At 37.2% G+C, this 27408-nt stretch overlaps 1 protein-coding gene across 5 annotated transcripts in view; it reads right to left on the bottom strand.

Annotated features, from left to right (window-relative positions):
- Positions 1–27408, bottom strand: part of tmtc3 (transmembrane and tetratricopeptide repeat containing 3) — a 41760-nt gene that overhangs the window by 8297 nt on the left and 6055 nt on the right. For 3 of the 5 annotated variants that reach the window (XM_031898903.1, XM_031898902.1, XM_031898904.1), the window contains exons 2-12: positions 26181–26333; positions 22024–22194; positions 21055–21273; positions 15290–15508; positions 13489–13588; positions 11855–11970; positions 10801–10973; positions 8614–8866; positions 5136–5284; positions 3221–3341; positions 2257–2368 (exon numbers count right to left, since the gene is read on the bottom strand). In XM_031898903.1, coding sequence (XP_031754763.1) covers positions 2257–2368; positions 3221–3341; positions 5136–5284; positions 8614–8866; positions 10801–10973; positions 11855–11970; positions 13489–13588; positions 15290–15508; positions 21055–21252 — 1441 coding nt within the window. In that variant the 5' untranslated portion in view covers positions 21253–21273; positions 22024–22194; positions 26181–26333. The remainder of the gene's footprint in view (positions 1–2256; positions 2369–3220; positions 3342–5135; positions 5285–8613; positions 8867–10800; positions 10974–11854; positions 11971–13488; positions 13589–15289; positions 15509–21054; positions 21274–22023; positions 22195–26180; positions 26334–27408) is intronic. The other 2 variants (XM_031898906.1, XM_031898905.1) reach the window with 2 other exon arrangements.

The raw sequence follows: 27408 nt of genomic DNA, 5'->3' as shown, positions 1-27408 counted from the left end.
TTTGGTGACTGACCCAGGGAGTCTCCACCAGAGGCGGATGGTGGCATTTCTGGAATCACCAAAATAAAGATCATTGCTTTTCTTAGCAGTTTAGGAGAGACAAGCAATACTACAAAGCTAAGTGGAAATTGCCTGCTGGGGTCATAACTAGTGATGAGCGAATATTTTCACCAGGCATGGATTTGCAACAAATTTTTCACATTTCGTCATTGGGGAATTGCTTCCCAAAACTTCCGCGAAAATGTGCAGCTTAAAAATTTGTCCTGCGTCAAAATGGGTGCTATCATGTTTTCGTAAATTTTCTGCCGTTTTGCACATTTTTCGCCGAAGCAAAATGAGACAGGTTTGCTCATCACTAGTCATAACAGTGTTACAGTATGCTGCAATGAGTATGTGAAAAATCCTGAATAAATCCCACAGAAATGAACACATCCCCATTCATGAAAAACACAACTCTCTCTCTCTATTAATCTCTCAGATAATTTCAAGAAAGCTAATTTTTAATAAAACAGGAAACAAATTTTACGATTGATCTTTAATTGCATCTCGTTAGATGGACACTATATAAAAAAGTGACAGTTTACCCCATTTTTTTAACATTAGTTCAATGAGTGGGCTGTGCTGATCATATTTTCTGATAAAAGAAAAGCACAATCAAAGCAAATCAAATTTAAGCCATGCAGATTAAAAAGGCAAGTGTATGTTCAGCACAAGAACTATTCACAAAACTCATTTTGAAAAGGGGGTATAAGGTGTCTAAAATTATGTTATTTTGTCTAAATTTCTCTTTTATAAAAAAAAAAATAGAAAAATATCAGGTTCTACTTTATGTTGACAACTCACACTAAATAATGTGGTTAGATTAAATGAAATAAAAATAATTGTGGGTTCTTACTAATATAAATAACCTATTATGAAACAGAGAAAAAACAGAGTTTAATGTTCTACCTTTAGTGAATGTGAAAGATAATTTAGAAAGTTTTAAAGACAACTGCATTTTCTTTTCACACGTCATATATATATATATATATATATATATATATATATATATTTTATATTAAGTAAATTAAATTATGGGCCATAGTTGTGACTTTAGAAACTTACATAACAGTAAAACTAATTATTTATGATTAAGCAGCAGCAGATGGCCAATAGCTCAAGTTCAATATCCATGAAAGTCTAAAAACTGAACGTGGGCCAAAAGCAACACAACCAGAGCAGATAGCAAATTAGTTATCTGACAGAAAGGGGGAATGAGAGGAAGTACTTTTCACACAACAGAAGAGACATGCCATTTTAATACAGAATATAAAAGAATTTTAGGATGTTTATATTAAACATCAAATTGCATCATGTTGATGTCATTACTTCAAAAGCAACTTCAAGACTGAACAACTGAACGAACTGGCAGCAATTAAGAGAAACTGTTTGCCTTGGATTCAGTGCATAAAGAACATTTCATTTAAAAGTTCATCAGCTCGAAGGGATGTTTGATAGATAAGAATTATACTCAGCACTTTTGAAATGGTAAGGTTAATGGCACATGTTGCATGTGATAAATCCAGATAAGAAAACTCTCATTCGGCCACCCCGTTTGAGTGCGCACTCACAGGACCATAGTCGACCTGTCAGAGGATTTCGGACAGATATCAGTGGGTAGGCCCATCAGATGGTTACATACAAGGGCAGAGAAGCTGCTGAATCGGTCTGAATTGGCAGTTTAAATCTGCCATTGTATGGCCATCTTCAAGCTACTGGCACATGGGCTGCTTCTGCACTGAAAGAAAATCAATGATTTTTACAGTGAATGTCCCATTGCTCTGTAGAACCTTTCACTAAGTTGCATAAGCAGCAGTACCCGCCGGAGGCATCAGCAATCAAAATGACCCATAAGCCATAAACAGGAGCAGGAGTAAGATAAGTACCTTTTATCTGAAGGGAATAAAACAATGAAAAACATAACTAGCTACAAAGAAAACTAAAGAACCATCTGTTCTTTTCAAAATATGATTTTCTATGGACTATTTTAGGCAATCACATTGGACTGTACATATTATTAAAGAAATTATATTTATCATTCACTAATAAAACGCTAGCTCAATGGTTACTCAGACTCACCTGTTTACTATATAGATGCATGTGCACTTCCCGATAACACAAATATCTGACTAAAGGGAAGGTTTTGGAACCAGAACCATTACATAAAAAAAAAAAAAATTTGCTTCAGAGTTTTACATTTTGCATTGGGAAACCTACCTGGTTGTACTTCAGTAGCCTTCTTAAAAAATCTTAATGCTCTTTCATAATTTTTTTCATTTTCTAAAGCATGGCCCACATTATTCCACAGCTTGGCATTGTTTTTGTTAACCTTAAAAGTAAAGTGTTAGAATTAAGCAAAAATTCACAGAAAATACATAAACAGATATAATGAAGGTCTTCTAAACATTAACAATGCAACCCATTAGTTTATAATTAAAACTATTTATATTTAGAATGTATACCCTTTATACAATATCTGAAATAGAAAAAATTAAATTTGCTTTTGTGCTTGAAATGGGAAGTATAATCAAATGATGTAGCCTCATTCCTTTCTCATGCAAAGTAGTAGTAATATCTTGCTTCATGAATGCAACCCACATTTTTAAAATTATGAGCTAATAACTAGCTTATTTATTAAACTGATACAGATAAAGTGACTGAACTAATGTTCTGAACTAATTAGAAGTGCATTCAAATACAATGAAATATTCATTTCAATCATTTATCTTGAATTTATAGCATAATTCCAGGACCTGGTACACAGCATATATTGACCACCATGCTTCTTTCAGGGAGAAGCATGGCAGTCAAAACCAGTGCTAAGTAGCAGGGCTCCCTATGCCTGTCTGACTAGGTCCCTCAATACACATGTCAGTGCCCCTCCAATTCAATCACACCCCACCCTATTTTTAGTAACCTTTTCCCTTTTGCGGCAGTATTGGCACCCCCCCCCCCTTTTTTTTTTTAACAGGGTACCTGACAGCTAACACATTTCCAACTGGAACCAATAGGTAGTGGCTGCTGGTGGGAATAAGGTTTGGAATTAAAGGTCCATTAAATATTTCTTAAATATTTAATATATAGTAATATATAGTTGTCCCACAGTTTAAATGTGAGCAAATCTACTTGTCTCTAACAACTGCATGGATTTGAAATATTTGAAGCAGCACTATTACTTTACCTTCAAAGCAGATGTGAACAGAGTATATTCTGACTCCCAATCCCAATTCCTGTTAAATGTTTTAATGGCATGTGTAAAAACCACTAAAGCCAAAAATATCCAAGAGAGCGTTCTCAATCTGCTGTAAAAACAAACAAAAAAGAAATTAAGTTTTTTCAATACAAAATACATGGAGAAACAACTACGATGAACGCTTCTTGGCCTGTTTAAAAATATTTTGGCTCTTTTATCTCATAGTTTACAGACAGCCCAAACACACACAGAAAAAAATCAATGTTGAGGGAAGCTAAAGCATCTGCTGGGAGTTGTGTAATAAGTATTAAGACAAAGGGCTTCAAAACTTTTTTTTTTCAAAATGAAAAGATGGTAGGGTTCATTTATCATACTTTGCACCTTGCCTTTAACCTATGGCAATCAATCATTAATTAGCTTCTTTTCACCCAGATGCAAGCAAAAATGTTACTAATTACAATGGGTGATTGCCCAGGTGCATATTTAGAACACAAGGTAACAAAGACACCACAGACCTCTGCACCCAGGGATACAACACCTTTATAACAATGAACAAGTGACCCAGGGGCCCCTCATTTCTATCTTTGCACTTTGCTTTGGGATGGGGAAATGAAGGAGCAGATTTCCCAGGCTTGTAAGTGCTGCAAAATCTATGATCTGTGGTACTTTGATCGCTTTATACACAAGTTCATATATTCTACATTCTGACACACCTTGAGTGTTGAATTTTCCCTTATAAAATGTATTACATTTATTTTACACCAATATAATTGGGGAATAAGAAAATCCACTGGGTAACATCCAGTTTTATTTCCTTTAACTATGCATGAAAAAGAGTAGAAACAATGCTATAGGAGAAGGGTAAGAACATAAAGATAAAAAAATGTATAAGAAGATATAAAAGGGTAGAGCATGAAACAAAATGAAAAGCAAGACCAGCAACTTGTCAATGTCTATGCAATGTAGTTATTATATTTTGTAATTGTTTTAATCTTTAGTAATTCTTCTATAAGTTTTGTTTTGCTTCTATTTTCACTTTATTGTGCCTGCACCTAAATAATATAAAATGGGCTGTTTGTTAGACATGGATATTTGACCTTTATTTGTTACTTACAAATATACTGCAAATTCTTGATAAGCTTAATGAAAAAAGGAAATACGTTCAAGGAATTCAAGTTAGTCTGATACAAACCAGACAGGAAATAATATTGGGTCATTCAGACAAAATGAATTAAGATAACTTATTTATATTAATTAAGAATAAAATGTCCATATGAGCAACTTTACAAATCCAATTTAGTTGACTGTATAAGCCAGCTGGTCTGGGAAGCATAAAGCTTGCCTACTGAAAGAGACATTTTAGCCTTTTCACCCAATGACCGATAAATCCCTGACATAATTTGTTCTTTTGGTTTGTAATTACACTGTCTCTTCTATCAATGGACATGCAGAAAGGCTGCTTAATATGAAGAAAAGAAGAAGCTGAGATTGAAAAACATTCTTCAAAAAAAAAAAAAAAAAAAACCATGCCAACAAGGAATTTTAGAGTGGATCATAGTTGATATAAAAAAGGGAAGGCTGTAATCCCCATTCAAAATAACTTTAAAAAAAAAATGATAATACTTCCAGGAGCAAAGATGAAAGAAAATCCCTTCTATAAGCACTAAGAAAGAGTTTATGAAATAAAATGACTACGTTTTGATGTGGACCCAGAAGCATTAGCAAGTTTGTTAGCCTGTATTGTCCTAATGCCATTTGTATTTCAAAAAACTATGTTATTGTTGTATACAGGGTATCAGACTATAGGAAACTTTATCCATATTCCTTCAAAGCTCCCCAAAATTTATCAAAGAGTATTAACACTAACAGACATCAAGCATTTTGAAGATCATCAGACACTCACCCATTGCTTGATAATTTCTTCCAGCCATGTGCTACAAGCATGCAAAACCCCATACTAGGGACATACAAAACTCGCTCTGCAACTACGAATCCCACAGGAAAAAAAAGGTTTGATGCAGGAATGAAAGGAAGTATTATCAGACAAAGTGCCTAAAACACACAAAGACAAATATTAAGCAGAAATAATTCATAATCTGGTGTGCAAGTGTTTTAACATAGTTACCTTGAACACAGTATGAAATAAAACATACATAAACAGTTTAGTACATTCACCCAGGAGCATGTAGATGTAAGGAACCTTGATATATAGCTGCACTACATAAAAAGAGGCAGATAAAACAATCCATCATTAAGGTGGTCATAGCTGATCATCAAGGTACATGACGTGACCACTAAAGGTAGCCATACATGCCACTAACGTTCAGGGCTGAATTGTCAGATATGGAGGTAGAAACAATAGGAATTCTACTCCTATCTGATGATTCAGCCCTAAACGCTTGCCTTTACTCGGGAGCCTTCAACAGCGCCGATCAACGAGTCAACTGATATCCAAGGCTTTTGCGATATTGGTCGCTTCATCAATCCACTATACACCTCGTTTCGTACAATATCAATGTGTATATGCCCAGCTCAAGTCTGGAGAGCAAAGGGATGTTCTGGTCCTTCAAAGGATAGGCAAAATAGCACTGTTCTGCTTGTTTAGCAATTGCTAAAATGATCAAATATGACAGAAAGAGCAATGGCTCCTCTCTGTTCTGTTCTTCCGATTCAGCACGCCTAAGATGATAAATTGTATCAAAGAATCTTTAGTCTAAAAAGACTGACTACGATCACAGGATGGTATATTTATCATGCTGTGTAAAAAGTACAGTAAAACATTACCAGTGATGTTGCTCATAGCAGCCAATCAGATGCTTTGCTTTGGTTTGGTTTTCTAAGGGCAGTGACACACAGGGAGATTAGTCGTCGTGCGACAAATCTTCGTTGTTGCAGGCGACTAATCTCCCCACAATGCCATCCCAGCGGCTAGAATGTAATTCGCCGGTGGGATGGCATACACAGCGCCGCAATTTGTCGAAGTCAGCGAAGTTGCCTTGAGAGGAAGCTCCAGATGACTTCCGGAAATCGCAGCGGCGCGTATGCCATCCCACCGGCGATTTACATTCTTGCTGGTGGGATGGCATTGCGGGGAGATTAGTTGCCTGCGGCAACAAAGATTTGTCGCAGGGCAACTAATCTCCCCGTCTGTCACCTCCCTTAATTTTCACGCTAAAGATCTTTCAAGCTTGACTTCCAGGTTACAAAATAACCATTCTCTAAAACCATGCTCTAACTGGCAGCTGCAAACTATGCAAACCATTACTTTACAGCATAATAGGTGACTAGATACAGGGTATCATTACCCTGTATAAGTAATACAGGGTAATGATACCAACCCCAAAATCAGCAGAGAAGACACCCCTAAAAAGGACAACGTTTACATTAGGACAACGGACAACGTTTACATTTGGGGCACAAGTGAATCAACAAAGAGAGTTATTAAAGGATTTCCTAGCATGAATTAGAATTAAACCAGACTTGATGCAGCTAAATATTTAAAAGTTTAAAAGTTGAGGTTTGTGAAGTACTGTATGTTGAACATGTTTGACTTTGCAATTTTAAATGTAATAGAAATGTGTGGCTCTGTGGTATACAATAGCCCATTTAGGGAATGTGCCTAAAAGGCACATATTTATTAAATTAAAACATAAGGGTATTGAGAACAAAATGCCAGAACTGCAAATAAACAATAAGGTCAAAACACAAAGCAGCAAAAAATTTAATTTGTAGGTTTCAAGGTAAAGATCAGTTGGTACTTTAATTACATTGTTCTGCTGAGTATTTACAAAATTACACATTTACAGAAAGTACAAGTTTACAGAAAGTAGAAATGATTAAGAAGTTTTAAAATGGTAATCATGCAGAAAATGACAGAAGACCTAAAGATTTCGGAAGGCTTAAAAATACTAGGAGATGGTCAAATGACTTAAAAACAAGAGGGTTTAAATGGTCGGGTACAAGTCTGACGACTGCATGCCTCAGGAAAATAGCAGAGTAAGGTAGAAGTAGTACTAAAGGTTGTTGTTAAAACAGAACAACAAGAGAAATGTGTTGCCTGTATATCTATGTATCGATGTTCTATTCACACCAGACCCTAGTACCATACAGAAAAAAAACCTAAGATGTTAAAGGAGAACTAACCCCTCAACAAACAAAAGCTCTCATCCACTGTCCTCCATAGGACCCCTTCCTCCTCCCATCACGCAGAGTCTATTACATAGAAAATAACCCCTGTTTGTAAACCGGGCATATAGATGCAGAGTAGTGCAGTGGAATTCACAGGTGTCATTTTCTGACCGTTTGCTTCCTGTTCTGTCCCTCTGTCCCAGCTATAGTCAGGTGATCCCAATGGAGCTAATAAAAGGGCAACCATATGGGAGTTTTAACCTTATACGCAAGCATGTTGCAGGTAAAACTTAGTCCCTTTGCTCAGTACTAATCTTAAATTACTTATATAGGTCAGTTAGGGTAGGACTGGCCAGAAGGGATGACTTTGACGTAGTTGGCCAGCTTGAAGTATATTGCAATGTACGGACAAACAATCCCTCTTTTTGAGGTGGGGAGGGAAGGCATTTCTTAGTAGCGAAATGCCCTAGTGTCCAATTTCTACATATTGATAATGGGTGAGTGCAGAGGATTTTTTGCGGTTGTTTATATGTATTTTATGGTCACAGCCTCATTGCACCCCCGCTTAATGGTTTACAATTTAGTGGTTGAGCACAACTTTCCCTTTTTTGTGTTACTGTCCCTCTGTTGACAGCTTTCAGGCTCATGTGCAATTGGAGCTAATTCCAGTCTAGCTGTAACTGTGTATGCTCCAGAAAGCTCAGTGTAGATAAACTGAACACACAGAAGATGGCAAACTCCACTGCGTTACTGTACATCTATATATCAGGTGTACAAACAAGAACGCTTCTCCATATAATTGACTTTATTGGGAGAGAGCAGGGCCGAGGGAGAGCAAAGGATGCTGGCTTTTGTTTGTGTGTGTGGAGGTTAGTTCTCCTTTAAAACGATCAAGGAACATTTCAAACCAAGCAAGAATGATAGGGTAGATGGCAAAACATGTTTTTTTCAAGACAATACCAATATCCATCTCAAGATACTACTACTTACCAAGTAGTGATAGATGATTTAATTAGCCTAGAAATAATTTTAAAAAAGGAAGGTCTTCCACCAGTGATGGGTCAAATCTTTATGACACCCATGCTAATGTTGGTGATGAGGTACAGACACCATTAAGGACCGTAATTATTTAAAGTTTGTTTTATTTTCTTCAGTATCTCTTCATGTTCTGTAGAAGGTTTCATGCCTTATTAGGATGAATAGGTTACACTCTTGTTATAGAAGGGCAAACAAAATAATAAGAAAATACTTACCATAAGTACAGTTTTTGAAGAATCTCCAGAATAGCGAACACTAAAAACTATAAGGTAACCCAGGAGAAAATAGAATAGCAGTGTGGCCAGGTTGCGGATATCCAAAATCGATTCTATCAAAGGGATTGTTCCCATTGTCCAATCACAGCACAGTTCTGAGGGATTTAAGAGAAGCCAGGCATTCACAGGAAGCAAGTAGTTAAATGTTAACTGCCTTGCTGGTGTTGTGCTTACTGCTGCAGGATTATCAAACCTAATCATGGTAAAAAAATAAATAAATAAATAAAATAATGGAGCTTAAAGGAAAGCATTCACCTTTAGTCTACATAAACATGATTATCAATGTAAATACAACAAACATTAAAAATGTAAATATTACTTTTCAGATTTTGTACAGATATTTTTATTGTGAAAAACACATTTCTGACTGGGACAAAATACATTTGCAGGATTGTAATAAAGGTATTTAGTGACCTCAATTATTTTTATACGTATACTATAGTTGTTTATATAATAAACCAATTTATTGAAAAGGTCAGTTATGCCACAACAAATACACCACCTTTAAGCAGCCTTTAAAAAGGCACTATCCGCAATTAACTAGCGAACATAAGGTTTTGAAATAATTATATATATTAACCTCATAACCCTTTAATTAGAAGGTGAAATAAAGGAAAATAAAAAAGGCCTAATGACACGGGCATATTTATCAAAATTTGAGTTTGGCGAGTTTTAATAAAAAAAAAAAACTCAATATGTGCTTATTTATTAAAAAACTGAAATCTCAACTGAAACATGAATAAAAAGTGAACGCAGCAAAACTGAATTCTCAAAAACTTTTAGTGAGCCTAAAAAACGTAATTTTTTTATTTAAAAAAAACTCAAATTTGCTTAAATTTTGCTAAGACAACTCCTACTGACTTCTAGATGAACTTGCCAGCTTAGATAATGAATTTTTACATTTTTTACCTGCCCTTAATAAATCAAGCATTCAGATTTCAGAAACTCAGTACGTGAGTTTTAGCACAAAAACTGGATAGGTGGTAAAAACTGGAATTTGAACATTAATAAATCTGCCTCCAAGTGACTAAGAACAGACAGTGAGTGATGTTCTACTGCTGTCCATGTAGCCAGCTCTCACTTTTATATAGCAAGACATTCATGAATAGTGGTATTTGTACTTAAAGAAGTTCAAAGACTTAAATTCATAGTCTTAAGTCAGTCTTTTCTTTTACATTAATTATTTTGTCCTTTAAAGAAACAGTTCAGTGTAAAAATTAAACTGGGGAAAACAGATTGTGCAAAATAAAATATATTTGTAATATAGTTGGTTAGGCAAAAATGTAATCTATAGGCTGGAGTGAGCAGATGTCTAACCTAGTAGCCAGAACACTATATCCTGCTTTCAGCTCTTCAGCTCTCTAACCTTTTAGTCAGTCAGTGAGGGCCTCGCGAGTCTTTTTCGGCGATTTCCCGAAATCGCCCCGCCGCGTCTGCCATCCCGCCGGCGACTTACATGTTCGCCGGTGGGATGGCAGGGGGAAAGCAACTCGGGGAGATTAGTCGCCCGCGAGCAGGGAGTTTTGCCGCGGGCGACTAATCTCCCCGTGTACCAGAGCCCTGACTTTAGGGGGGGGGGAGGCAAAAGAACAGTTATGTCCCATATGGCCCCTCCTTAAGTCACTGATTGGTTACTGACTGCTAACAGCTTAGGAGTAAGTAGTGGCTATTATAAACATCTTAAACATCTGCCAACTCCAGCATTTTTTAGACTGACTAACTATATTGAAAACATTTTTTTATTTTGCGCAGTCTATTTTACATTGTTTAATTTTTACACTGAACTGCTCCTTTAACACTGACATGCATGTACTGAAACAACTGTAGTCACTTTGGAAACTATTAAAGTATAACCATACTTGTTCAGCAGACTATAAAACCCATGTCTGTACTCCAAACAGTGCCTACAAACTGATGCTGGAGTTCTACAATGTTCAAACACCACCCTCCTCTTTTTAATATAAAACTTGTGCCTTGGCAATGTAACATCATCCTGCAGGCATCTGTACCACCTCTATCATAGACACTTAAATGTATAGCCTATTTCCTCATATTTTTATATCTTATATCTTTCATCCCTACTGAAAATTCATGCATAATGCATGTTCTTCAAAAATGTTATCTTACCTTGTAAACACCGGAAGCTGTGATTGAATGACTTGAACCCTTACAACAACAAGTAGAAGCGTGCTGAACATCAAAACAATAAGCTTGAGCAAGGTCTGAAGCATGGAGTATGGAATGCTGCCTTTGCCCATTAGAATTTGTAATGTTGTATCCCACAGCACTGGGAAGGTATACTGGAATTCCAAAACAAAAACAGAATATGTTGAAAGCCAATTCTGTCTCAAACCAAACAGTTTTTTTCTGTTTACCTTGGGAAAAATTTGATTATTAATAGGTCCAAGTATAGGCAATACAACATTGCTTCCCATTCACCTGAACTGCAATAGTCTGCAATATTGGACATTCCCAATGTATAGACCACAAAAAAGGTTGGATCAGAGGCAAGGGATTGAGTAACTGGGAGTGGCTTTTTGTTCACAAATGAATTTTATGACATGTGTGCCAGATGCATCAACAATGACACACAATGTAGTTTTATGTGGATTAAAGTCTGTGCTTTATTTACAAGAGGGTTTCCAAATGCATAGCACACTACAATATCAAATTAACAGAACTAAAAGAAATGTGATGCTATTTAACTCAAATCAATATTAATATACACAACCCAAACTTCACATCCTGCATCCTAGGTAAAGAGCTTACCTATAGCCACATCCCAAAAAATAAAAATAGTCGGTGAACTTTGTATAAAATACTTGTGTAAAAAAATTTTCAGCTCCTAGTTGTTGCTATGTGCTGCAACCAAATACGATTGTAGAAATCCAAGAGATAGGAAAAAAAGCTTCAGCAGGTTTGCTGCAAAATATTTATTGTGGGTAGTGGTAACACAACATGTTTCGGGTCAAAACCCTTTATCAAATGTACCCGAAACATGCTGTGTTACCACTACCCACAATAAATTTTTTGCAGCAAACCTGCTGAAGCTTTTTTCCCATTTTTTGGATTTCTACTATAGCCACATCCATTTTTCCCAGAAAGTGGGGTCATTTGTCAACATTCTAGCACTCCCTCCTTATTTCACAGGGATCAAAAAGTCCAAGCCTTCCAAACTTACCCCTTGAGCAATGAAGACTTCATAGACACAGCAAATCCCCACAACAGTAATTCCCTGCTCTTTGCAGAGTGTGGCAACAGCAACAAGGAAAACTGCAACTGCAATTGGGGTCCAAACTAGAAAATAAAAATGAAACTTTTAAGGGCTATTTTATATACCACACAGCATTGTTTCACTTGCACGGGTATACAGAAGGCCTTGACACACATACAACTTGCTTCTTAAATAGACAACATTAAAATTAACGATCAGGAGAACGCAGATATTGTGATAGTCTTAAGCAGTATGCAACTGCCCTTCATTTTATTGTATTCTTTCTGCCTCTCTCTAGCTTTGTTTGAAAAATACTTTTATGTTGCCAGGCTCTCTACACCCATCAACCATAAGAGACATTTATGCTTTCAATTGTTACCTTAAAGGAGAAGGAAAGGCTAATAAAGAGTTAATCTCAAGCTGCAGGCATACCTTCAGTTGTCTCAATAGTGCCCTTAAGTCTCCCCATACTTCACCCGTTCAGAAGATCAGAAGCCAAACAGAAAAAAAACGAGGGGGGGGGGGGTTTGTGGAGCTGCAGAAACTTTGTGACAGGAGCAGGGAGCTGGCTTATGCTTTCCAGCCCATACAGACACGCTGGATAAGGTGGCGGCGCCGTTCACTGAAACAAGCATGTAAGTTCTAGTATGTGTATCTCTGTAAATCTTTCATTAGGCAAGCCAGGAATATAGCGATTTTACACAGCAATAGTAGTACTATTTAATAGTGTGCCTAATAGATTTTGCCTTTCCTTCTCCTTTAAGGCCTTTGGTACATAGTGCTGCTTCTGTGCTGATTTAGATACATCAATGGAGAAACATGATCTGCTGCCTTCTGCCACATATCTGCAAATGTACTGACAGACATAGCATGGGCCTATCAGCATTTGCAGACATAACGAAGGTGGACTGCATTGTCTCTGTTGCCATATCTATGCCAGTGGAGAAAAAGCACCACATAACACAGTGTAACTAGCCTAACTGGGATAGAAGAAGCCAGGCAACAATTTAAAGCGGTATTACAATACAGAAAAAAGACACTGACTACTTTGGGAACAAATCGTGAGATGGTCACTGGCTGCACGTCAGCAAAACGACCAGCGCTGTTGAGTTCAGAACAGCAGGGAAGCAGTGTGAAAACTTGTTTCTCACTAAGGTTAGCGTTAATGAGAAACAAACAAGTGAAAAAAACCTGCATGCTGCTTCCCTGATACTCAGAACTCGATGCAACCATGATCGCTTTGCTGTAGTGAAGTCAGTGGTCATCTAAAGATTTGTGTCCCCAGCAGTCAGATCGACGTAGACCTATCTGGTGTTTTATAAAGATTGTACGGACTTTTTAATGAAAGTATATTGGAGATAAAATTCTTGTTAAGTGGAAAACCTAACAATATAGTAAATCCTTTCCTTTTACCAGTCTAGCAAGGAGTAGCCATTCGTTCTCCCATAACTGGTTAAAACCAAGAGCGCAGCATTAAGTGGTTACCTCAAGAATATCAAAAAAAAATTTTTTATTGGGTTCATGCTGAACAAAGTAGCAAACTGCAGCTATAGCACTGAGATTACAGAAATAAAAAATAAAACTTGGAAAAAAAAAATTACCTATGGAGTTGTCAGGACCCTTTGATTTTGTGTAAGACAAAAATGCAGCCAGCAGAAAAATAGAAGAAAGAAGCTCAGCTCTTCCAACAACACCGGTAACCTGTGAAGAAAGGACAAAAAACAGCCTTAAGAGAGTAAAGGTATAAGTGTTGCCTTCGCTAATACAGTGCTGACTGCATTAGGGCACTTAGGTATCCTCGCTACCTTGTGCATCAATTAGGAAGTGCATGGTAGGGAGGCAGGGCCCTGTCATTACTACCTGCCCTATTCTATTAGGGCAACCAATTTCATGTGGTGCCTGCATTTTCTGACACAGGCAGACATCAGCATCTCATGTTCAGTGTGGGCCTCTGATCTCTGATCACATGCTATTCTCAGTCAAATGGTGTGTATGGGACATTAAAAAACAAAAAAAATCTCCAATACACACAAATCTTGCATCCCTCCTGCTAGGATGAAATGTGGTAGGAAAAAACACAAGTAGCAGGACTACAGCTTGTTGCTTTTCCCAACTTTCAGCCTTGACCAAAGGTTGGACCTTCAAGGGTGACTTTGAAGGAAAGGCTGGACCTTTAAGTGGGGCTTAAACTTTGACATTACTACATTTCTATACCGTAGTATATGGAAAATACAGTCAGACAGGGAGTCATAAAATACCTTGTGGGCCTACAGTTAGGGGCTGATTTATCAAAGTACGATTGGGTCCGAATAGAAAAAATTCCAATTTTCAATAAGTTTTAGAACTGTGCATAATTTCTGAGAGTTTTTCGTTAATTTCTGCAACTTTTTCGGACTTCTTGCGACAATTTGTGCGACACAATCAAATTAGTTGCAACAACTACGAAAGTTTCGGAATTCTTTCAAGCTTCGGTATCGTGACTTTCCTTGGGCCAGGGTGGAGCTGCAGAGTGCCATTGGGAGTCCTATGGGAGGCTTCCCAAATCATGCACTGAAGGTTCAAAGTCAAAGGTTTTTGCGCTGTTCATATCGTTCGGATACGAAAATTTCAGAACTTTCACATTGTACCACAATATTTTCGTACAACCACAATTCGAAATTTTCGTGCTTTTAACGCACATCAAAAATTATCGGATTTAATCCGAATTTTTCCTTGTTTTAAACACTTGTTTTCCTTGTTTTAAATACTGATTTCTTTCTTTCTTTTAATACATGTAAATCCCCACATTTTTTTTGCCTAATAGAAGAAAACATAATTCTAAGTAACCTTTTAATATGAAATTATTAAGTTTTTTAGTGCTTAAAGTGTCATTTGTAAATGTAATTGGTACTGAAAGAGCATCTGCTTAACTCCTGGTTATAACTTTTTAAACAATGTTGCAAAAGCCATTCTCCTCCAGCAAAACAGGCCTGTCAGTCTGCTGGCTTGTGTTACATTGTTTCTGAAGTCAGAGCCACCAGGGCAGAAAATAGAAAAAGACAGACAAATACTGCTTTTAAGAGCAATAATATATAAGAAATTAACTGCAAATTTGTAAAAAATGTATATTGCAAATTTGCTTAGAATAATGTTTTCTTTTATTAGGCAAAATAATTTTTTGGGGTGGTTGTCATGTCTTTTAACAGTGGCAACCTAGTTACAAATACACTGTAGTCAGTAGATCACTGTAACGGGGGTCCTGATGCCCTCATGTGGTGGTTATTTGTATTGAAAGTAAATACAGTATTCTTAAAGCTTTGCACATATCTAGTAGCAAATGATTTGGTGTATAGTTGCTGAAAGGAACAAGTAAAGTATTCATTATAAAGTATTCATAATCAGTTCTGAAAAACATCTACTTACTGCCTCTGTATGTATAGGATGCACAGCAAACAGCAAAGTGGCCAGAAGACTGATTTTGGTGTCCATGAAAAGTCTGCAGACTTTAAGAAAAACTATGCATACAACAGCATGTAGAACCACATTGAGAAAATGATAAGACACAGCATTCAACTCACTGAACAGATAGTTTAAACGAAATGTCAGAACTGTAAGGGGACGGTATGATTTATGGCTCCTCTCCTGCAAGATTAAGAAAAGCAAGGTTACATTTTAAAAAAATGTTTAATTTTGTAATAATTTTACCAATAAAGAAAATGATGACATTTAGTTTGCACAGAGCTGAGCTTCTTAGACTGTGGATTAACATCATTCAATGCACATTATTTCTTTCTGAGAAATTTAATTAATCTCCTCATACTATCATAGTTTCCAAATCTGAGTATTAAAAGACAATGCAAAAATATAAATCAATGGAAGGCACATAAGTTAACAATAACAAAATATAAGAATCAACGTTAGGTGCAAAAAAGCCCAAAAGAAGCCCCCCATATAAGGCAACTAAATATATGCCCTTTTTGTATAAAATGGGATTGCACAAAAAATAACTTTTAAAGGAGAAGGCTAAGTCACCCCCCAGTGACCTTAATCGCTTACCTTTTACCCTGGGCTGGTGCTCCTCTGAGAAGAAAAAAGCACCAACCCGGGGTAGCTGCGAGCGAGTGTCTCCTCTTCTGTCTCCTGTCTAAACGTGCTTGTGCAGTAGAGTGAAAAGTCGAACTTTAGAAAAAAGCCTGCTTTTTCATGCTGCACATGTGTGGGCCCCAGGTTTCAGAAGACAGAAGGAAGAGGAGACGCTCACTCACAGCTACCCCGGGCTAGTGCAGTTTTCTCCTAACAGGAGCACCAGCCCGGGGTAAAAGGTAAGCGATTAAAGTCGGTGGGGTGTGCCTAACATTTGGCACCCCCAGTGATATTTACCTTTTCGTCTTTAAGCACAGTGGTATTATCAAAAGAATCTCAAAAAATAATACAGAGTAGAGCTTAATATAATGAATACACATTAAATCACTCAGGTACATCTATGCAATACACACAATGGGCTTGCGGATACTCTTACCAAAATGAGAATTCCCCCTGAGAAAGGCTTACTGTGCCAAAACATCAAGGTAATTCTCAATATGGCAAGAGTATCCGCAAGCCCATTCTATATAAAAAGTTTATTAAAACTTTATCAGATCTGCTATCTGGTATTGTGCCACCACAACTGTGAATATTTGAGGATATGCTCTGTAAGCTTATCAAAGTATTTTTCTACAGTTAAGCCCTGATCTGCAAAACAGGGATAAACTGATGCTCACACAACTTTTGCCCTTTAAGGGAAACCAACCTTCTCCCCATATTGTTTTGAGAAAATGCATTAAATTAACAAGTTTTGCCTTGCATAGAGATGATTAGTTCAAAAGAAACTGCTTGTTAAATTGAATTGAGAATTCAATGTTTTCATAAAATCTTACCAATAAATGACATCTTTTAATAGAATTTGAATTAAAGTTTTTAATTTGCACACCAGTATGGTAGCTGTGTGTGTATATAATCCCATTCCAGTGGGGTTTGCAGCTTGCACCTGGCACTACAATGAGGGCAGCAGAGCATTTCTTTTTTCTGAAGTCCTTAAATATGTTTGCATGAATATGAATAAATTCACAAGAGGATAGGATTTGTTCCGATACAAATGATACACTGTATGAAAGAGAACGCCAATGGAATCCATTCCTTCCATTGTATTCTCGTTGTGTTTATACAGCGTTCATCATTAACCAAGCTTTTAGAAAAGCCCTAACGAAACAAGTGTAAAGAAAAAGACTGCTTGTTTATAGCTCTAGATAAGGAGCAGAAATGTGCACATAACTGGCAAAAGTCATGACACAGTAACTGTGCTCAACACCTGAACATACACAGTCATCCAAAAACAAAGCAAAATAATAATGAAGGGTTTAGAGTTTCCTAGCAATCCAAATATATAGTACTGTGGCTTCAGCTATAAAATTGGTTGCTTACCCTTTTGATTGAAATAAAACTGTAGAACTCTTCTACACAATTAAAATCAATGATCTGCCACCAGTGGAAGACTCCTGAGGAGTGACTGTAGCAAAAGCACACCCTGAGATTGCAGGGGAGCGTGGAGAGTGCCCAGGGCCCAAATTAATAAGGATTTTCAATGTATACTAGTTAATATAGATCAAATTTCAGATCATTAGGGGGCTTAAAAATAATATTCTGCGGGTCCCAGTAACATTTCATAATTCCACTAGAAAACACTTTTTGCTACTATTATCTTATAGCCCAACCCACCTTCCACCACATGAAACTCATTAACCCTTTTACTGCCAGCCATTTTGGTCAAAGCGGAACTTGTATTGCCAGACAGTTTTTGAACATTTTGCACTGTTTCACTTTAGGGGCCTTTCCTCGGGGGGACTTTTAGTTTACCAAGGAAAACAATATATCGTTTTTTTCAGAACAACCTAAGCTTTCAAAATATGGTAGAATTTTTGTGTAATTCCAATTCTGTAACAAGATATAGGCTTCTAAATGTCTAAAAATGCAAAAAAAATCAAATTTTCCATAATATAATCACACATACTAGAAACAAAAATTATTTTATGCACGAATATACAACTGATTTGGAAAGTCCCATGTCTCCTGAACGTGCCAATACCAAATATATATAGTTTTATGGAGATTTCTCACTTGTATAGGTCAAAAACTCCCAGCAGTACACTACCAAATTCCCAAAGCACTGCTCCAAAAAAACTGCATACTTTGGATTTCAAGGCCAAAATTCCACTAACAGAAGGTTTATCCCAGAAAATTGTACATTTTTGGAAAGAACAGATTTTGGGGAATACAGAATAGGCACAACTGTCTGTCTACTCCAAACTATCAAGTCGCAATGCTTTCCTAAAGTTATTGGTTTTTATCAAAATTTGTGATTTTTTTTAAAAATCGCTTCAAAGCTTCCAGTCTATAGTATCTTATCTCCTACAGGTCATAAAGTAACCAAATAAAACACCCTAAATATGAATGCCTGGGGTCCACTGAACAGTTTGATGCCCAATATGTATAGGTTTACCTAAGTATGTGGCATGTAGGGGCCCCAATGTGAACATACCCCATATGAACTGTCATTTCTGTCATTTCAGCTCCTGCAAAATCAACACATTTACATCCTTTATGTGGGATAATGCTACAAAAAAAGTACATTCACCCCAGAAAGCCATATATTTTTGGAAAATACACATCCCCCCGAATCTATAATGGGTAAATATTTCTTATTGCTACAAAGTACCAAGCTGTAAAGCTTTCCTAAGTTTGCAGATTTATATGACATTTCGAAAATCGCATAAAAATGTTGCAATTTGCCGCATTTATCTCTCACAATTTCTTGATAAAGATCAGATAAAGACAAATCACCCCAAAAAGGAACACCAGAGGTCTACTGAACAGTTTGATGCCCAATATGCATAGATATACCAAAGTCTGCGGTATGTACTGAACCCAAAATGAAAATAGCGCATAAGGATTTCTCGCCTGCCAGCTCAGCTTTTGCACACAGAGTCCCCTGTCAGTGTATTATGTGCCAAAACTTCCCCTAACCATACAGTGACCCCCACAAAACCATATATTTTTGGAAAGTACACATTCTGCCATATCCAACAAGGGTAAAGAGTCCTTTCTACACCAAAGTACCAAGCCGCAAAGCTTTCCTAAAGTTATCGGTTTTTATGACATTTCAGAAAATCGCGTAAAAATGTTGCAATTTGCCGCATTTATCTCACACAATTTCTTGCGTACAAAGGCAAGTCACCCCAAATAGGAACACCAGAGGCCTACTGAACAGTTTGATGCCCAATATGCATAGATATACCAAAGTCTGCGGTATGTACTGAACCCTAAATGAAAATAGCGCATAAGGATTTCTCGCCTGCCAGCTCAGCTTTTGCACACAGAGCCCCCTGTCAGTGTATTATGTGCCAAAACTTCCCCTAACTATACAGAGACCACCACAAAACCATATATTTTTGGAAAGTACACATTCTGACAAATCCAACAAGGGTAAAGAGTCCTTTCTACACCAAAGTACCAAGCCGCAAAGCTTTCCTAAAGTTATCGGTTTTTATGACATTTCAGAAAATCGCCTAAAAATGTTGCAATTTGCCGCATTTATCTCACACAATTTCTTGCGTACAAAGGCAAGTCACCCCAAATAGGAACACCAGAGGCCTACTGAACAGTTTGATGCCCAATATGCATAGATATACCAAAGTCTGCGGTATGTACTGAACCCAAAATGAAAATAGCGCATAAGGATTTCTCGCCTGCCAACTCAGCTTTTGCACACAGAGCCCCCTGTCAGTGTATTATGTGCAGTAACCCCCCCTAACTATACAGTGACCCCCAGAAAACCATATATTTTTGGAAAGTACACATTCTGATGAATTCAAAATAGGTAAAGTTATTTTTGTACACCAAAGTTACACCTGGCAAAGCTACGCTAAAAACAGATCAGGAACACTTATATAGGGATAAAATGTGATAAAACCACAAAAATTGTGCAAATCAGTGAAACAACAAAATAAGTCACATGACAGTGTAATTAGTGGCCAGAATATCTGATCCAATAGTTACGCTGTCAAAATAAACAGTTTTTAGGTAAAAGAAAATAAAAACAAAGTGGTAAAATGAAAAAAAAAAAAAAAAAAAAAAAAGCAAAACAAAAAAACCCCAAAGTGTTTGTGTATACATGTGTGTACATGTGTAAAAGTTGTGTGATAGTGTGTAAGTGTGTATATGAGTGTAAATAAGTGTATAAAAGTGTGAAAAATGAAAAAAAAAAAATAAAAAAATGCTAAAATGTGTGCTGTAAGTGTGTGTAAATGTATGTAAGTGTATATAAATGTATGTAAATGTGTGTATAAGTGTGTAAAAGTGTGTAAATGCAATAAAAAAAAAAACTCCTTACCTGTTCCTGAAGACCGATCGCCTCCTTCCTCATTTGGGCCGGCGCTGGGGGAGAGGGAGGAAGCAGCAGACGCGATGCGATCGCGTCTGCTGCTTCCTGGAGGGTCCTGCGAGCGATCGGCTCGCAGGACCCTGATGACAGCCCCCCTGGCACATTGCCCAGGGGGGCTGTCATTGTTAGAAGCCCTCTGCAGCGGCGGCACATGCCGTTGGCGTTTAAGCCCTTTTACTGCCAGCACGTATGCCATACGTGCTTGGCAGTAAAAGAGTTAAAGAGCAGTAGTATTAATTTGGTAGAGAAAAAACTAACACATCCAAGAATAATTTAAAAGGTAACAAAAGCCAAAATAATTGTCTGCAAACAGGACTGACTACTTGCATAGGCTTGTTAAACAAATGTATGTATAAAAATACCTGTTAAGATTTAGCCCTACATACCTCCTGAACTTCCATTGTATCCCACCTGTCAAGCTACTCCTTCTTCAGTGACAGCAATGCAGAAATGCATGGATGACCCTGGCTATGGTAACAGTTAGTGGTCACGTGCAAGTACAGAAATGTATTTAAATGTTATTGCTCTGAATTTTAAGTGTCTTTAATTAAAAGTTGATGTAGTCAGGACACCTCCTCTACAATAACCTCAATCAGCGATGCAGGGATCCACTTATATGCTTTCTACTAAATACGCAAGTTGAATGACTGATGCAAGTACTGTTCATTGCACAAAAAAACCTTTTCTATAAACTAAAAAAGTCAAACGTTACCTCAGACATGGGCGTTCCCCAGAAGTCATTTTGAAAAAGTTTTTTTAAGGGAGTTGATGGGTGTAAATCTTTATTGTCCAGAATAGCAGATACATCGTCAAAAACAAACCCGCAGAAAAGACTATTCCAATAGCATAAAAATATGACACTTGATAAAATTCCAATCTCCTTTGGGCTAATAGCTGCCATTTTCTTCATTTACTTTCTGGGCCTGGTGTACTTAAAAAGAAGAGAAAAAAAAAGTTATGTTAATAAAAGGTTAGCACAAACACAAAGGATACAACAATTATATACACAGTCGCTTAAAATTTCAAAATATAATACATAATATAGTAATGGATACACTGGTGAACATAACGAAAGTCCCAGTGGAGCAAAATGTATTTATTTTGCTGTCTGTATTGTACTCTTAATAGACCTATTATGATATGCACCAATAATGTTACCTCAGCTTTAATTCTTCCGTTTGCTATGTATCTGCCATCTTTGCTTAGATAAGCCTTGTCTGAATGCAAGTAAAAAAAAAATGGAATAACATTGCACCTATTCCCTTTTTTGATATTTACAAATGCGGGCCAAAATATTCTGCAGCACTGTACCGCAGAAGTGCCTAGACATCAAACAAGAAAATTATGTACAAATACAGACCATTACTGGAAGTAAGCTTGCCCTGCTCATTGGTGTACAATCTGTTAATGCGGAATGCTAAATGTTGGTAACTCCCCAAGGTCAGAATAACTGGGCCCTTATGGCACAGTTTGTGTATGGGGGATAGGAATTTAGACTGTAAACTCCACTGGGATAGCTGATGTGAACGATGTATATTAAAGTTACTTGTGGACCTTAGTATTAGTTTAGGTTTGCAAGTTTCTTTCATACCAGAGAAATGCATAATCTATTACAACTGCAGCTCCATTCAGCCCATACACTTATACTAACAATAATCATACATAAGATTAAATTGCTTACCTCGTTTTATGCTAACCAAATGTATCCAATAATTGGGACTGCGGAAACACCCTTAACAGCGTAAATAGCAGTGGGTGTGGTAGAGAGAAACCTTTACAAGAAATCTAATGTTCATGTGCAGGTGGGTCCCAGATACAGCTATACATTATTGCACAGGGATGATGCTTATTTCTGCAAGACAAAGGAAAGAACAAGTCATGCTTCTGTTGCCAGTTCGGTCTGGCGCCACCTGTTGCTTCAAATTCATTTTAAAAATGAATATCTCTAAAACGTAAAAAAAAATAAAATTGTAAATTGCATGCACTTGCATTATATTGTTTCAATCAAGGCATGGAATGCAGAAAATGCAAACAATGAATAAAATGAAGTACATTTTCTATCACTATGCAATAAACTTTTTTTTTTAGTTGCCAACCTAAATCATGCTTGTTTAATAGCATTTTTCTATATGAACAATGTACTGTGCAGGTGTATGTTGAAATACATACACCTTAAGTCTTCCTTTACCATATTTTGATTAAATAAATGTCACCATTATTCCAAGTAAAAAAAATAAAAATTCAAGTACGGGTATGGGACCTGTTATTCGGGATGCTCAGGCCTGGGGTTTTCTGGATAAGGGGTCTTTCTGTTATTTGGATCTCCATAAGTTTACTAAATAATAATGTAAATATTAAATAATCCCTATTGCGTTGTTTTAACTCCAAAAGGGATTAATTATATCTTAGTTGGGATCAAGTACAAGGTAGTATTCTATTTTTACAGAGAAATAGGAAATTTTTCTGTATAATGGGGTTTTCGGATAAGAGATCCGATACCTATATCACACGTGATATAGGGCATTGACCCTAAACATATACATGTATCATGTAAATTATCTGCTGGAGTTCCTCCTCCTTATAAGAACTGTGAGTGTAACTCAGCTTAAAGGGGATATATAAAACCCCTTTGACGTGAGCTCATTCAGTTGTGCTTTTTTAGTATAGATGCAAAAACACTATCTGAACTTTCCAAAAAAAAAATAAAAAAAAAATTATATATATATATATATATATATATATATATATATACACAGTGGAGGAAATAATTATTTGACCCCTCACTGATTTTGTAAGTTTGTCCAATGACAAAGAAATGAAACGTCTCAGAACAGTATCATTTCAATGGTAGGTTTATTTTAACAGTGGCAGATAGCCCATCAAAAGGAAAATTGAAAAAATAACTTTAAATAAAAGATAGCAACTGATTTGCATTTCATTGAGTGAAATAAGTTTTTGAACCCCTACCAACCATTAAGAGTTCTGGCTCCCACAGAGTGGTTAGACACTTCTACTCAATTAGTCAACCTCATTAAGGACACATGTCTTAACTAGTCACTTGTATAAAAGACACCTGTCCACAGAATCAATCAATCAAGCAGACTCCAAACTCTCCAACATGGGAAAGACCAAAGAGCTGTCCAAGGATGTCAGAGACAAAATTGTAGACCTGCACAAGGCTGGAATGGGCTACAAAACCATTAGCAAGAAGCTGGGAGAGAAGGTGACAACTGTTGGTGCGATTGTTCGAAAACGGAAGGAGCACAAAATGACCATCAATCGACCTCGCTCTGGGGCTCCACGCAAGATCTCACCTCGTGGGGTGTCAATGATTCTGAGAAAGGTGAAAAAGCATCCTAGAACTACACGGGAGGAGTTAGTTAATGACCTCAAATTAGCAGGGACCACAGTCACCAAGAAAACCATTGGAAACACATTACACCGCAATGGATTAAAATCCTGCAGGGCTCGCAAGGTCCCCCTGCTCAAGAAGGCACATGTGCAGGCCCGTCTGAAGTTTGCCAATGAACACCTGAATGATTCTGTGAGTGACTGGGAGAAGGTGCTGTGCTCTGATGAGACCAAAATAGAGCTCTTTGGCATTAACTCAACTCGCTGTGTTTGGAGGAAGAAAAATGCTGCCTATGACCCCCAAAACACCGTCCCCATCGTCAAGCATGGGGGTGGAAACATTTTGCTTTGGGGGTGTTTTTCTGCTAAGGGCACAGGACAACTTATTCACATTAACGGGAAAATGGACGGAGCCATGTATCGTGAAATCCTGAACGACAACCTCCTTCCCTCTGCCAGGAAACTGAAAATGGGTCGTGGATGGGTGTTCCAGCACGACAATGACCCAAAACATACAGCAAAGGCAACAAAGGAGTGGCTCAAGAAGAAGCACATTAAGGTCATGGAGTGGCCTAGTCAGTCTCCGGACCTTAATCCAATAGAAAACCTATGGAGGGAGCTCAAGCTCAGAGTTGCACAGAGACAGCCTCGAAACCTTAGGGATTTAGAGATGATCTGCAAAGAGGAGTGGACCAACATTCCTCCTAAAATGTGCACAAACTTGGTCATCAATTACAAGAAACGTTTGACCTCTGTGCTTGCAAACAAGGGTTTTTCCACTAAGTATTAAGTCTTTTTTTGTTAGAGGGTTCAAAAACTTATTTCACTCAATGAAATGCAAATCAGTTGCTATCTTTTATTTAAAGTTATTTTTTCGATTTTCCTTTTGATGTGCTATCTGCCACTGTTAAAATAAACCTACCATTGAAATGATACTGCTCTGAGACTTTTCATTTCTTTGTCATTGGACAAACTTACAAAATCAGTGAGGGGTCAAATAATTATTTCCTCCACTGTATATATATATATATATATATATATATATATAAAATAATCATCTGTGGCCAGCACACCCTTCAATGTTTCATCAAAAATTTTTTATTTTAAATATATTGTTAAAACAATAATATTTATTATTATATATTATATATATTTATTATTATAATGTTTAACAATATATTTAAAATAAAAAAATTTTGATGAAACATTGAAGGGTGTGCTGGCCACAGATGATTATTTTCTATACAGACATAATTTTGGCTAGCACCCCGCAGAATATTGAGCCTTGGAGTGCGGACACCATTTGGATTGATATATATATATATATATATATATATATATATAATTTTTATACAGACATACCTAATTCCACATATTTAAGGAAAAAAATGATAGTCTGTCTGTGCTGCAGGGACCATTTCCCCCTAAGGCTCAGAGTGTTCCAACCTTTTACTTAATTGTTCTGCTCTGCTGTAACGGGTGACTAACTGCTCTGAAATGGCTTTTCACCAGCAACAATATTAGGAGGTGGAAAGCCCTTCAAAACGCTTTTGTTTTCCAAAGTCGCACAAAGTAGCTGCAGAAGGAAACTTTGTGCAACTTCGTAATACAGAAGCGAAGCAAAGTACTTTTCACCAGCGACACCTATTGTTGCAGGTGGAAAGCCATTTCGGAAAGGTTAGTTGCCCGCGATAGCAGAGACCCCATTCCATGTGTCCTTACCATTAGGGTCAAGACACATAGTGCTACTAGTAGCAGCTACTTGTCATGGCTACAGAAATGGACAATGCTGATAATTTACTGATAAATGTGTGTTTTAGCAAAGGCAATTCTCAGTATTATCTATAGCAGGGTGTTTTCTGGTGTTTACTAGCTGTGACAACTTACTACTATTAAGTAGCTCTGGGTGTCTTCACCCTTATAGAAAGCAGACACTTTCAGTACCACAATCCATAACTTTACAAAAGAACAAGGTGAGAGAGGGGTTGGCATTACACTGATCTTGAGGTAGGTTGGAAATTGGCTTTTAAAATGAACATTGCCTCCTTTCAATCTGCTAAATCACTTATGTGTAAAAAATAAATAAAATAATGAAAAAAAAAAAAATTATATATAGTAGCAAATGGAAATGTCCCGCACTCACAGGTCTTATATGAAGCAAAAGGTGTTTATTAAATCAACATAAAATAGACACCTTTTGCTTCACATAAGACCTGTGAGTGCGGGACATTTCCATTTGCTACTATTCCTATACTTTTTGGGACTGCACCCAGGCATAGCTATTGTTCTATGACGTGAGTGCCTGTCTACAAGCTGTATATATATATATATATATATATATATATATATATATATATAGTATATATAGTTGTATGATGGTGCCAAAAAGTCACATTAAGACATTTCTTACACTTCTTAACACAATAAAAACATTTTTTTTGAACACAGCTACATATTATAGATAGTAAAGTAAAAACTTTAAATTACCAATTTGTGTTAATTCTTTGTGCCTTGGGATCAAATAGCTGTTTGGTTTTAACAGTACTCCTGCCTTCATTTGCTCCAAGCAAATGCTGTATTCTTTTTAAAATCTGCTTGCTGACATGTTGCAGTAATACAAATTGGGATAGGAGGCTGACCCTATAAAACAGAAATGAAAAAGTAGTTTTTTGGAAAGACACAAAAACGATTCAAAGGGAGGACGAAACCTCCATACCTAAGCAAGCCAACCAAAAGTCCAAGAACAAGGCAAAACAGCTGACTAATATACCATTACCTTGTTTCTAGGACTCCTCTGGAGTCAAATAGTTTTCTTAGGATATGGGCACACAGGGCTGGTTCTTGGCCCACGTTTATACACCAATCAGCTGCCAAAATCCGCTCCATGTGTCTGCACATTTCCCCTAGGGCAGTGCTGTCTTACTGGCGGCCCCTGCCCCCCCCCCCACCTGTCTGGCTGCTGTAACTGCTTACCTTTGTGTAAGATTTAAATGGTTTCATTACTGAGATTAACTGCCCCCCAACATTGTACACACCTCAGATTCAGGCTGGAAACCTCTGTATTGTTTAAACATTTAATCCCCTGTACGATTCACATTTTTTAGTCCCTGCATTGTTCACCCCCTGCACTGTTCACACCTCAGGGTCAGACTGTAATCTCCCACCTCAGGCAGACTGTAGGAGCAGTGCCATCATTGTGTCACTGTATGTGCAACCTGCCCTTTGCTGCCTGTATGTATGGCACACACAAGCAGCATATGGTAGGCACAGTACAGTGTGTAATTATATGCTAGGGGTTGCTGTGCTATCCACAGGGCGGCATACAAATTTAAGGGTATGTCTTAATATGACATAATATAATTCTTTCACATATGAATGAAGGGTGGGTGATATTCCTACAGTGAGCATCCACCATTTGGGTTTTTTCTGCACTGCCACAATTAGTGTGGGTATGGTCTTAAAAGCTCTTGTGAGAACATGTGTGTGGTTTGAAGTGGGTGTGGTCAAAACTGGCTTCCATTATTGCCCCTCCACCATGTAGGCCAGAAAAATTCCAGCCCTCAGTAATTTAGTAGGTACTTTACCTCTGCACACCAATGCCTCTATGCCTTTAAATCAAAGTGTTAATTTACTTTTCACCTTTACAGGATCTTCAAATATCTGGCTTGTATTTAGCTAGATCTCGTTTGGGAAGGCAGTCGGGAGAGCGCTACTA

This window comes from Xenopus tropicalis, chromosome 3 (assembly GCF_000004195.4).
Source record: "Xenopus tropicalis strain Nigerian chromosome 3, UCB_Xtro_10.0, whole genome shotgun sequence".
Lineage (NCBI taxonomy): Eukaryota > Metazoa > Chordata > Amphibia > Anura > Pipidae > Xenopus > Xenopus tropicalis.
This window is presented reverse-complemented; position numbering and strand designations above follow the sequence as displayed.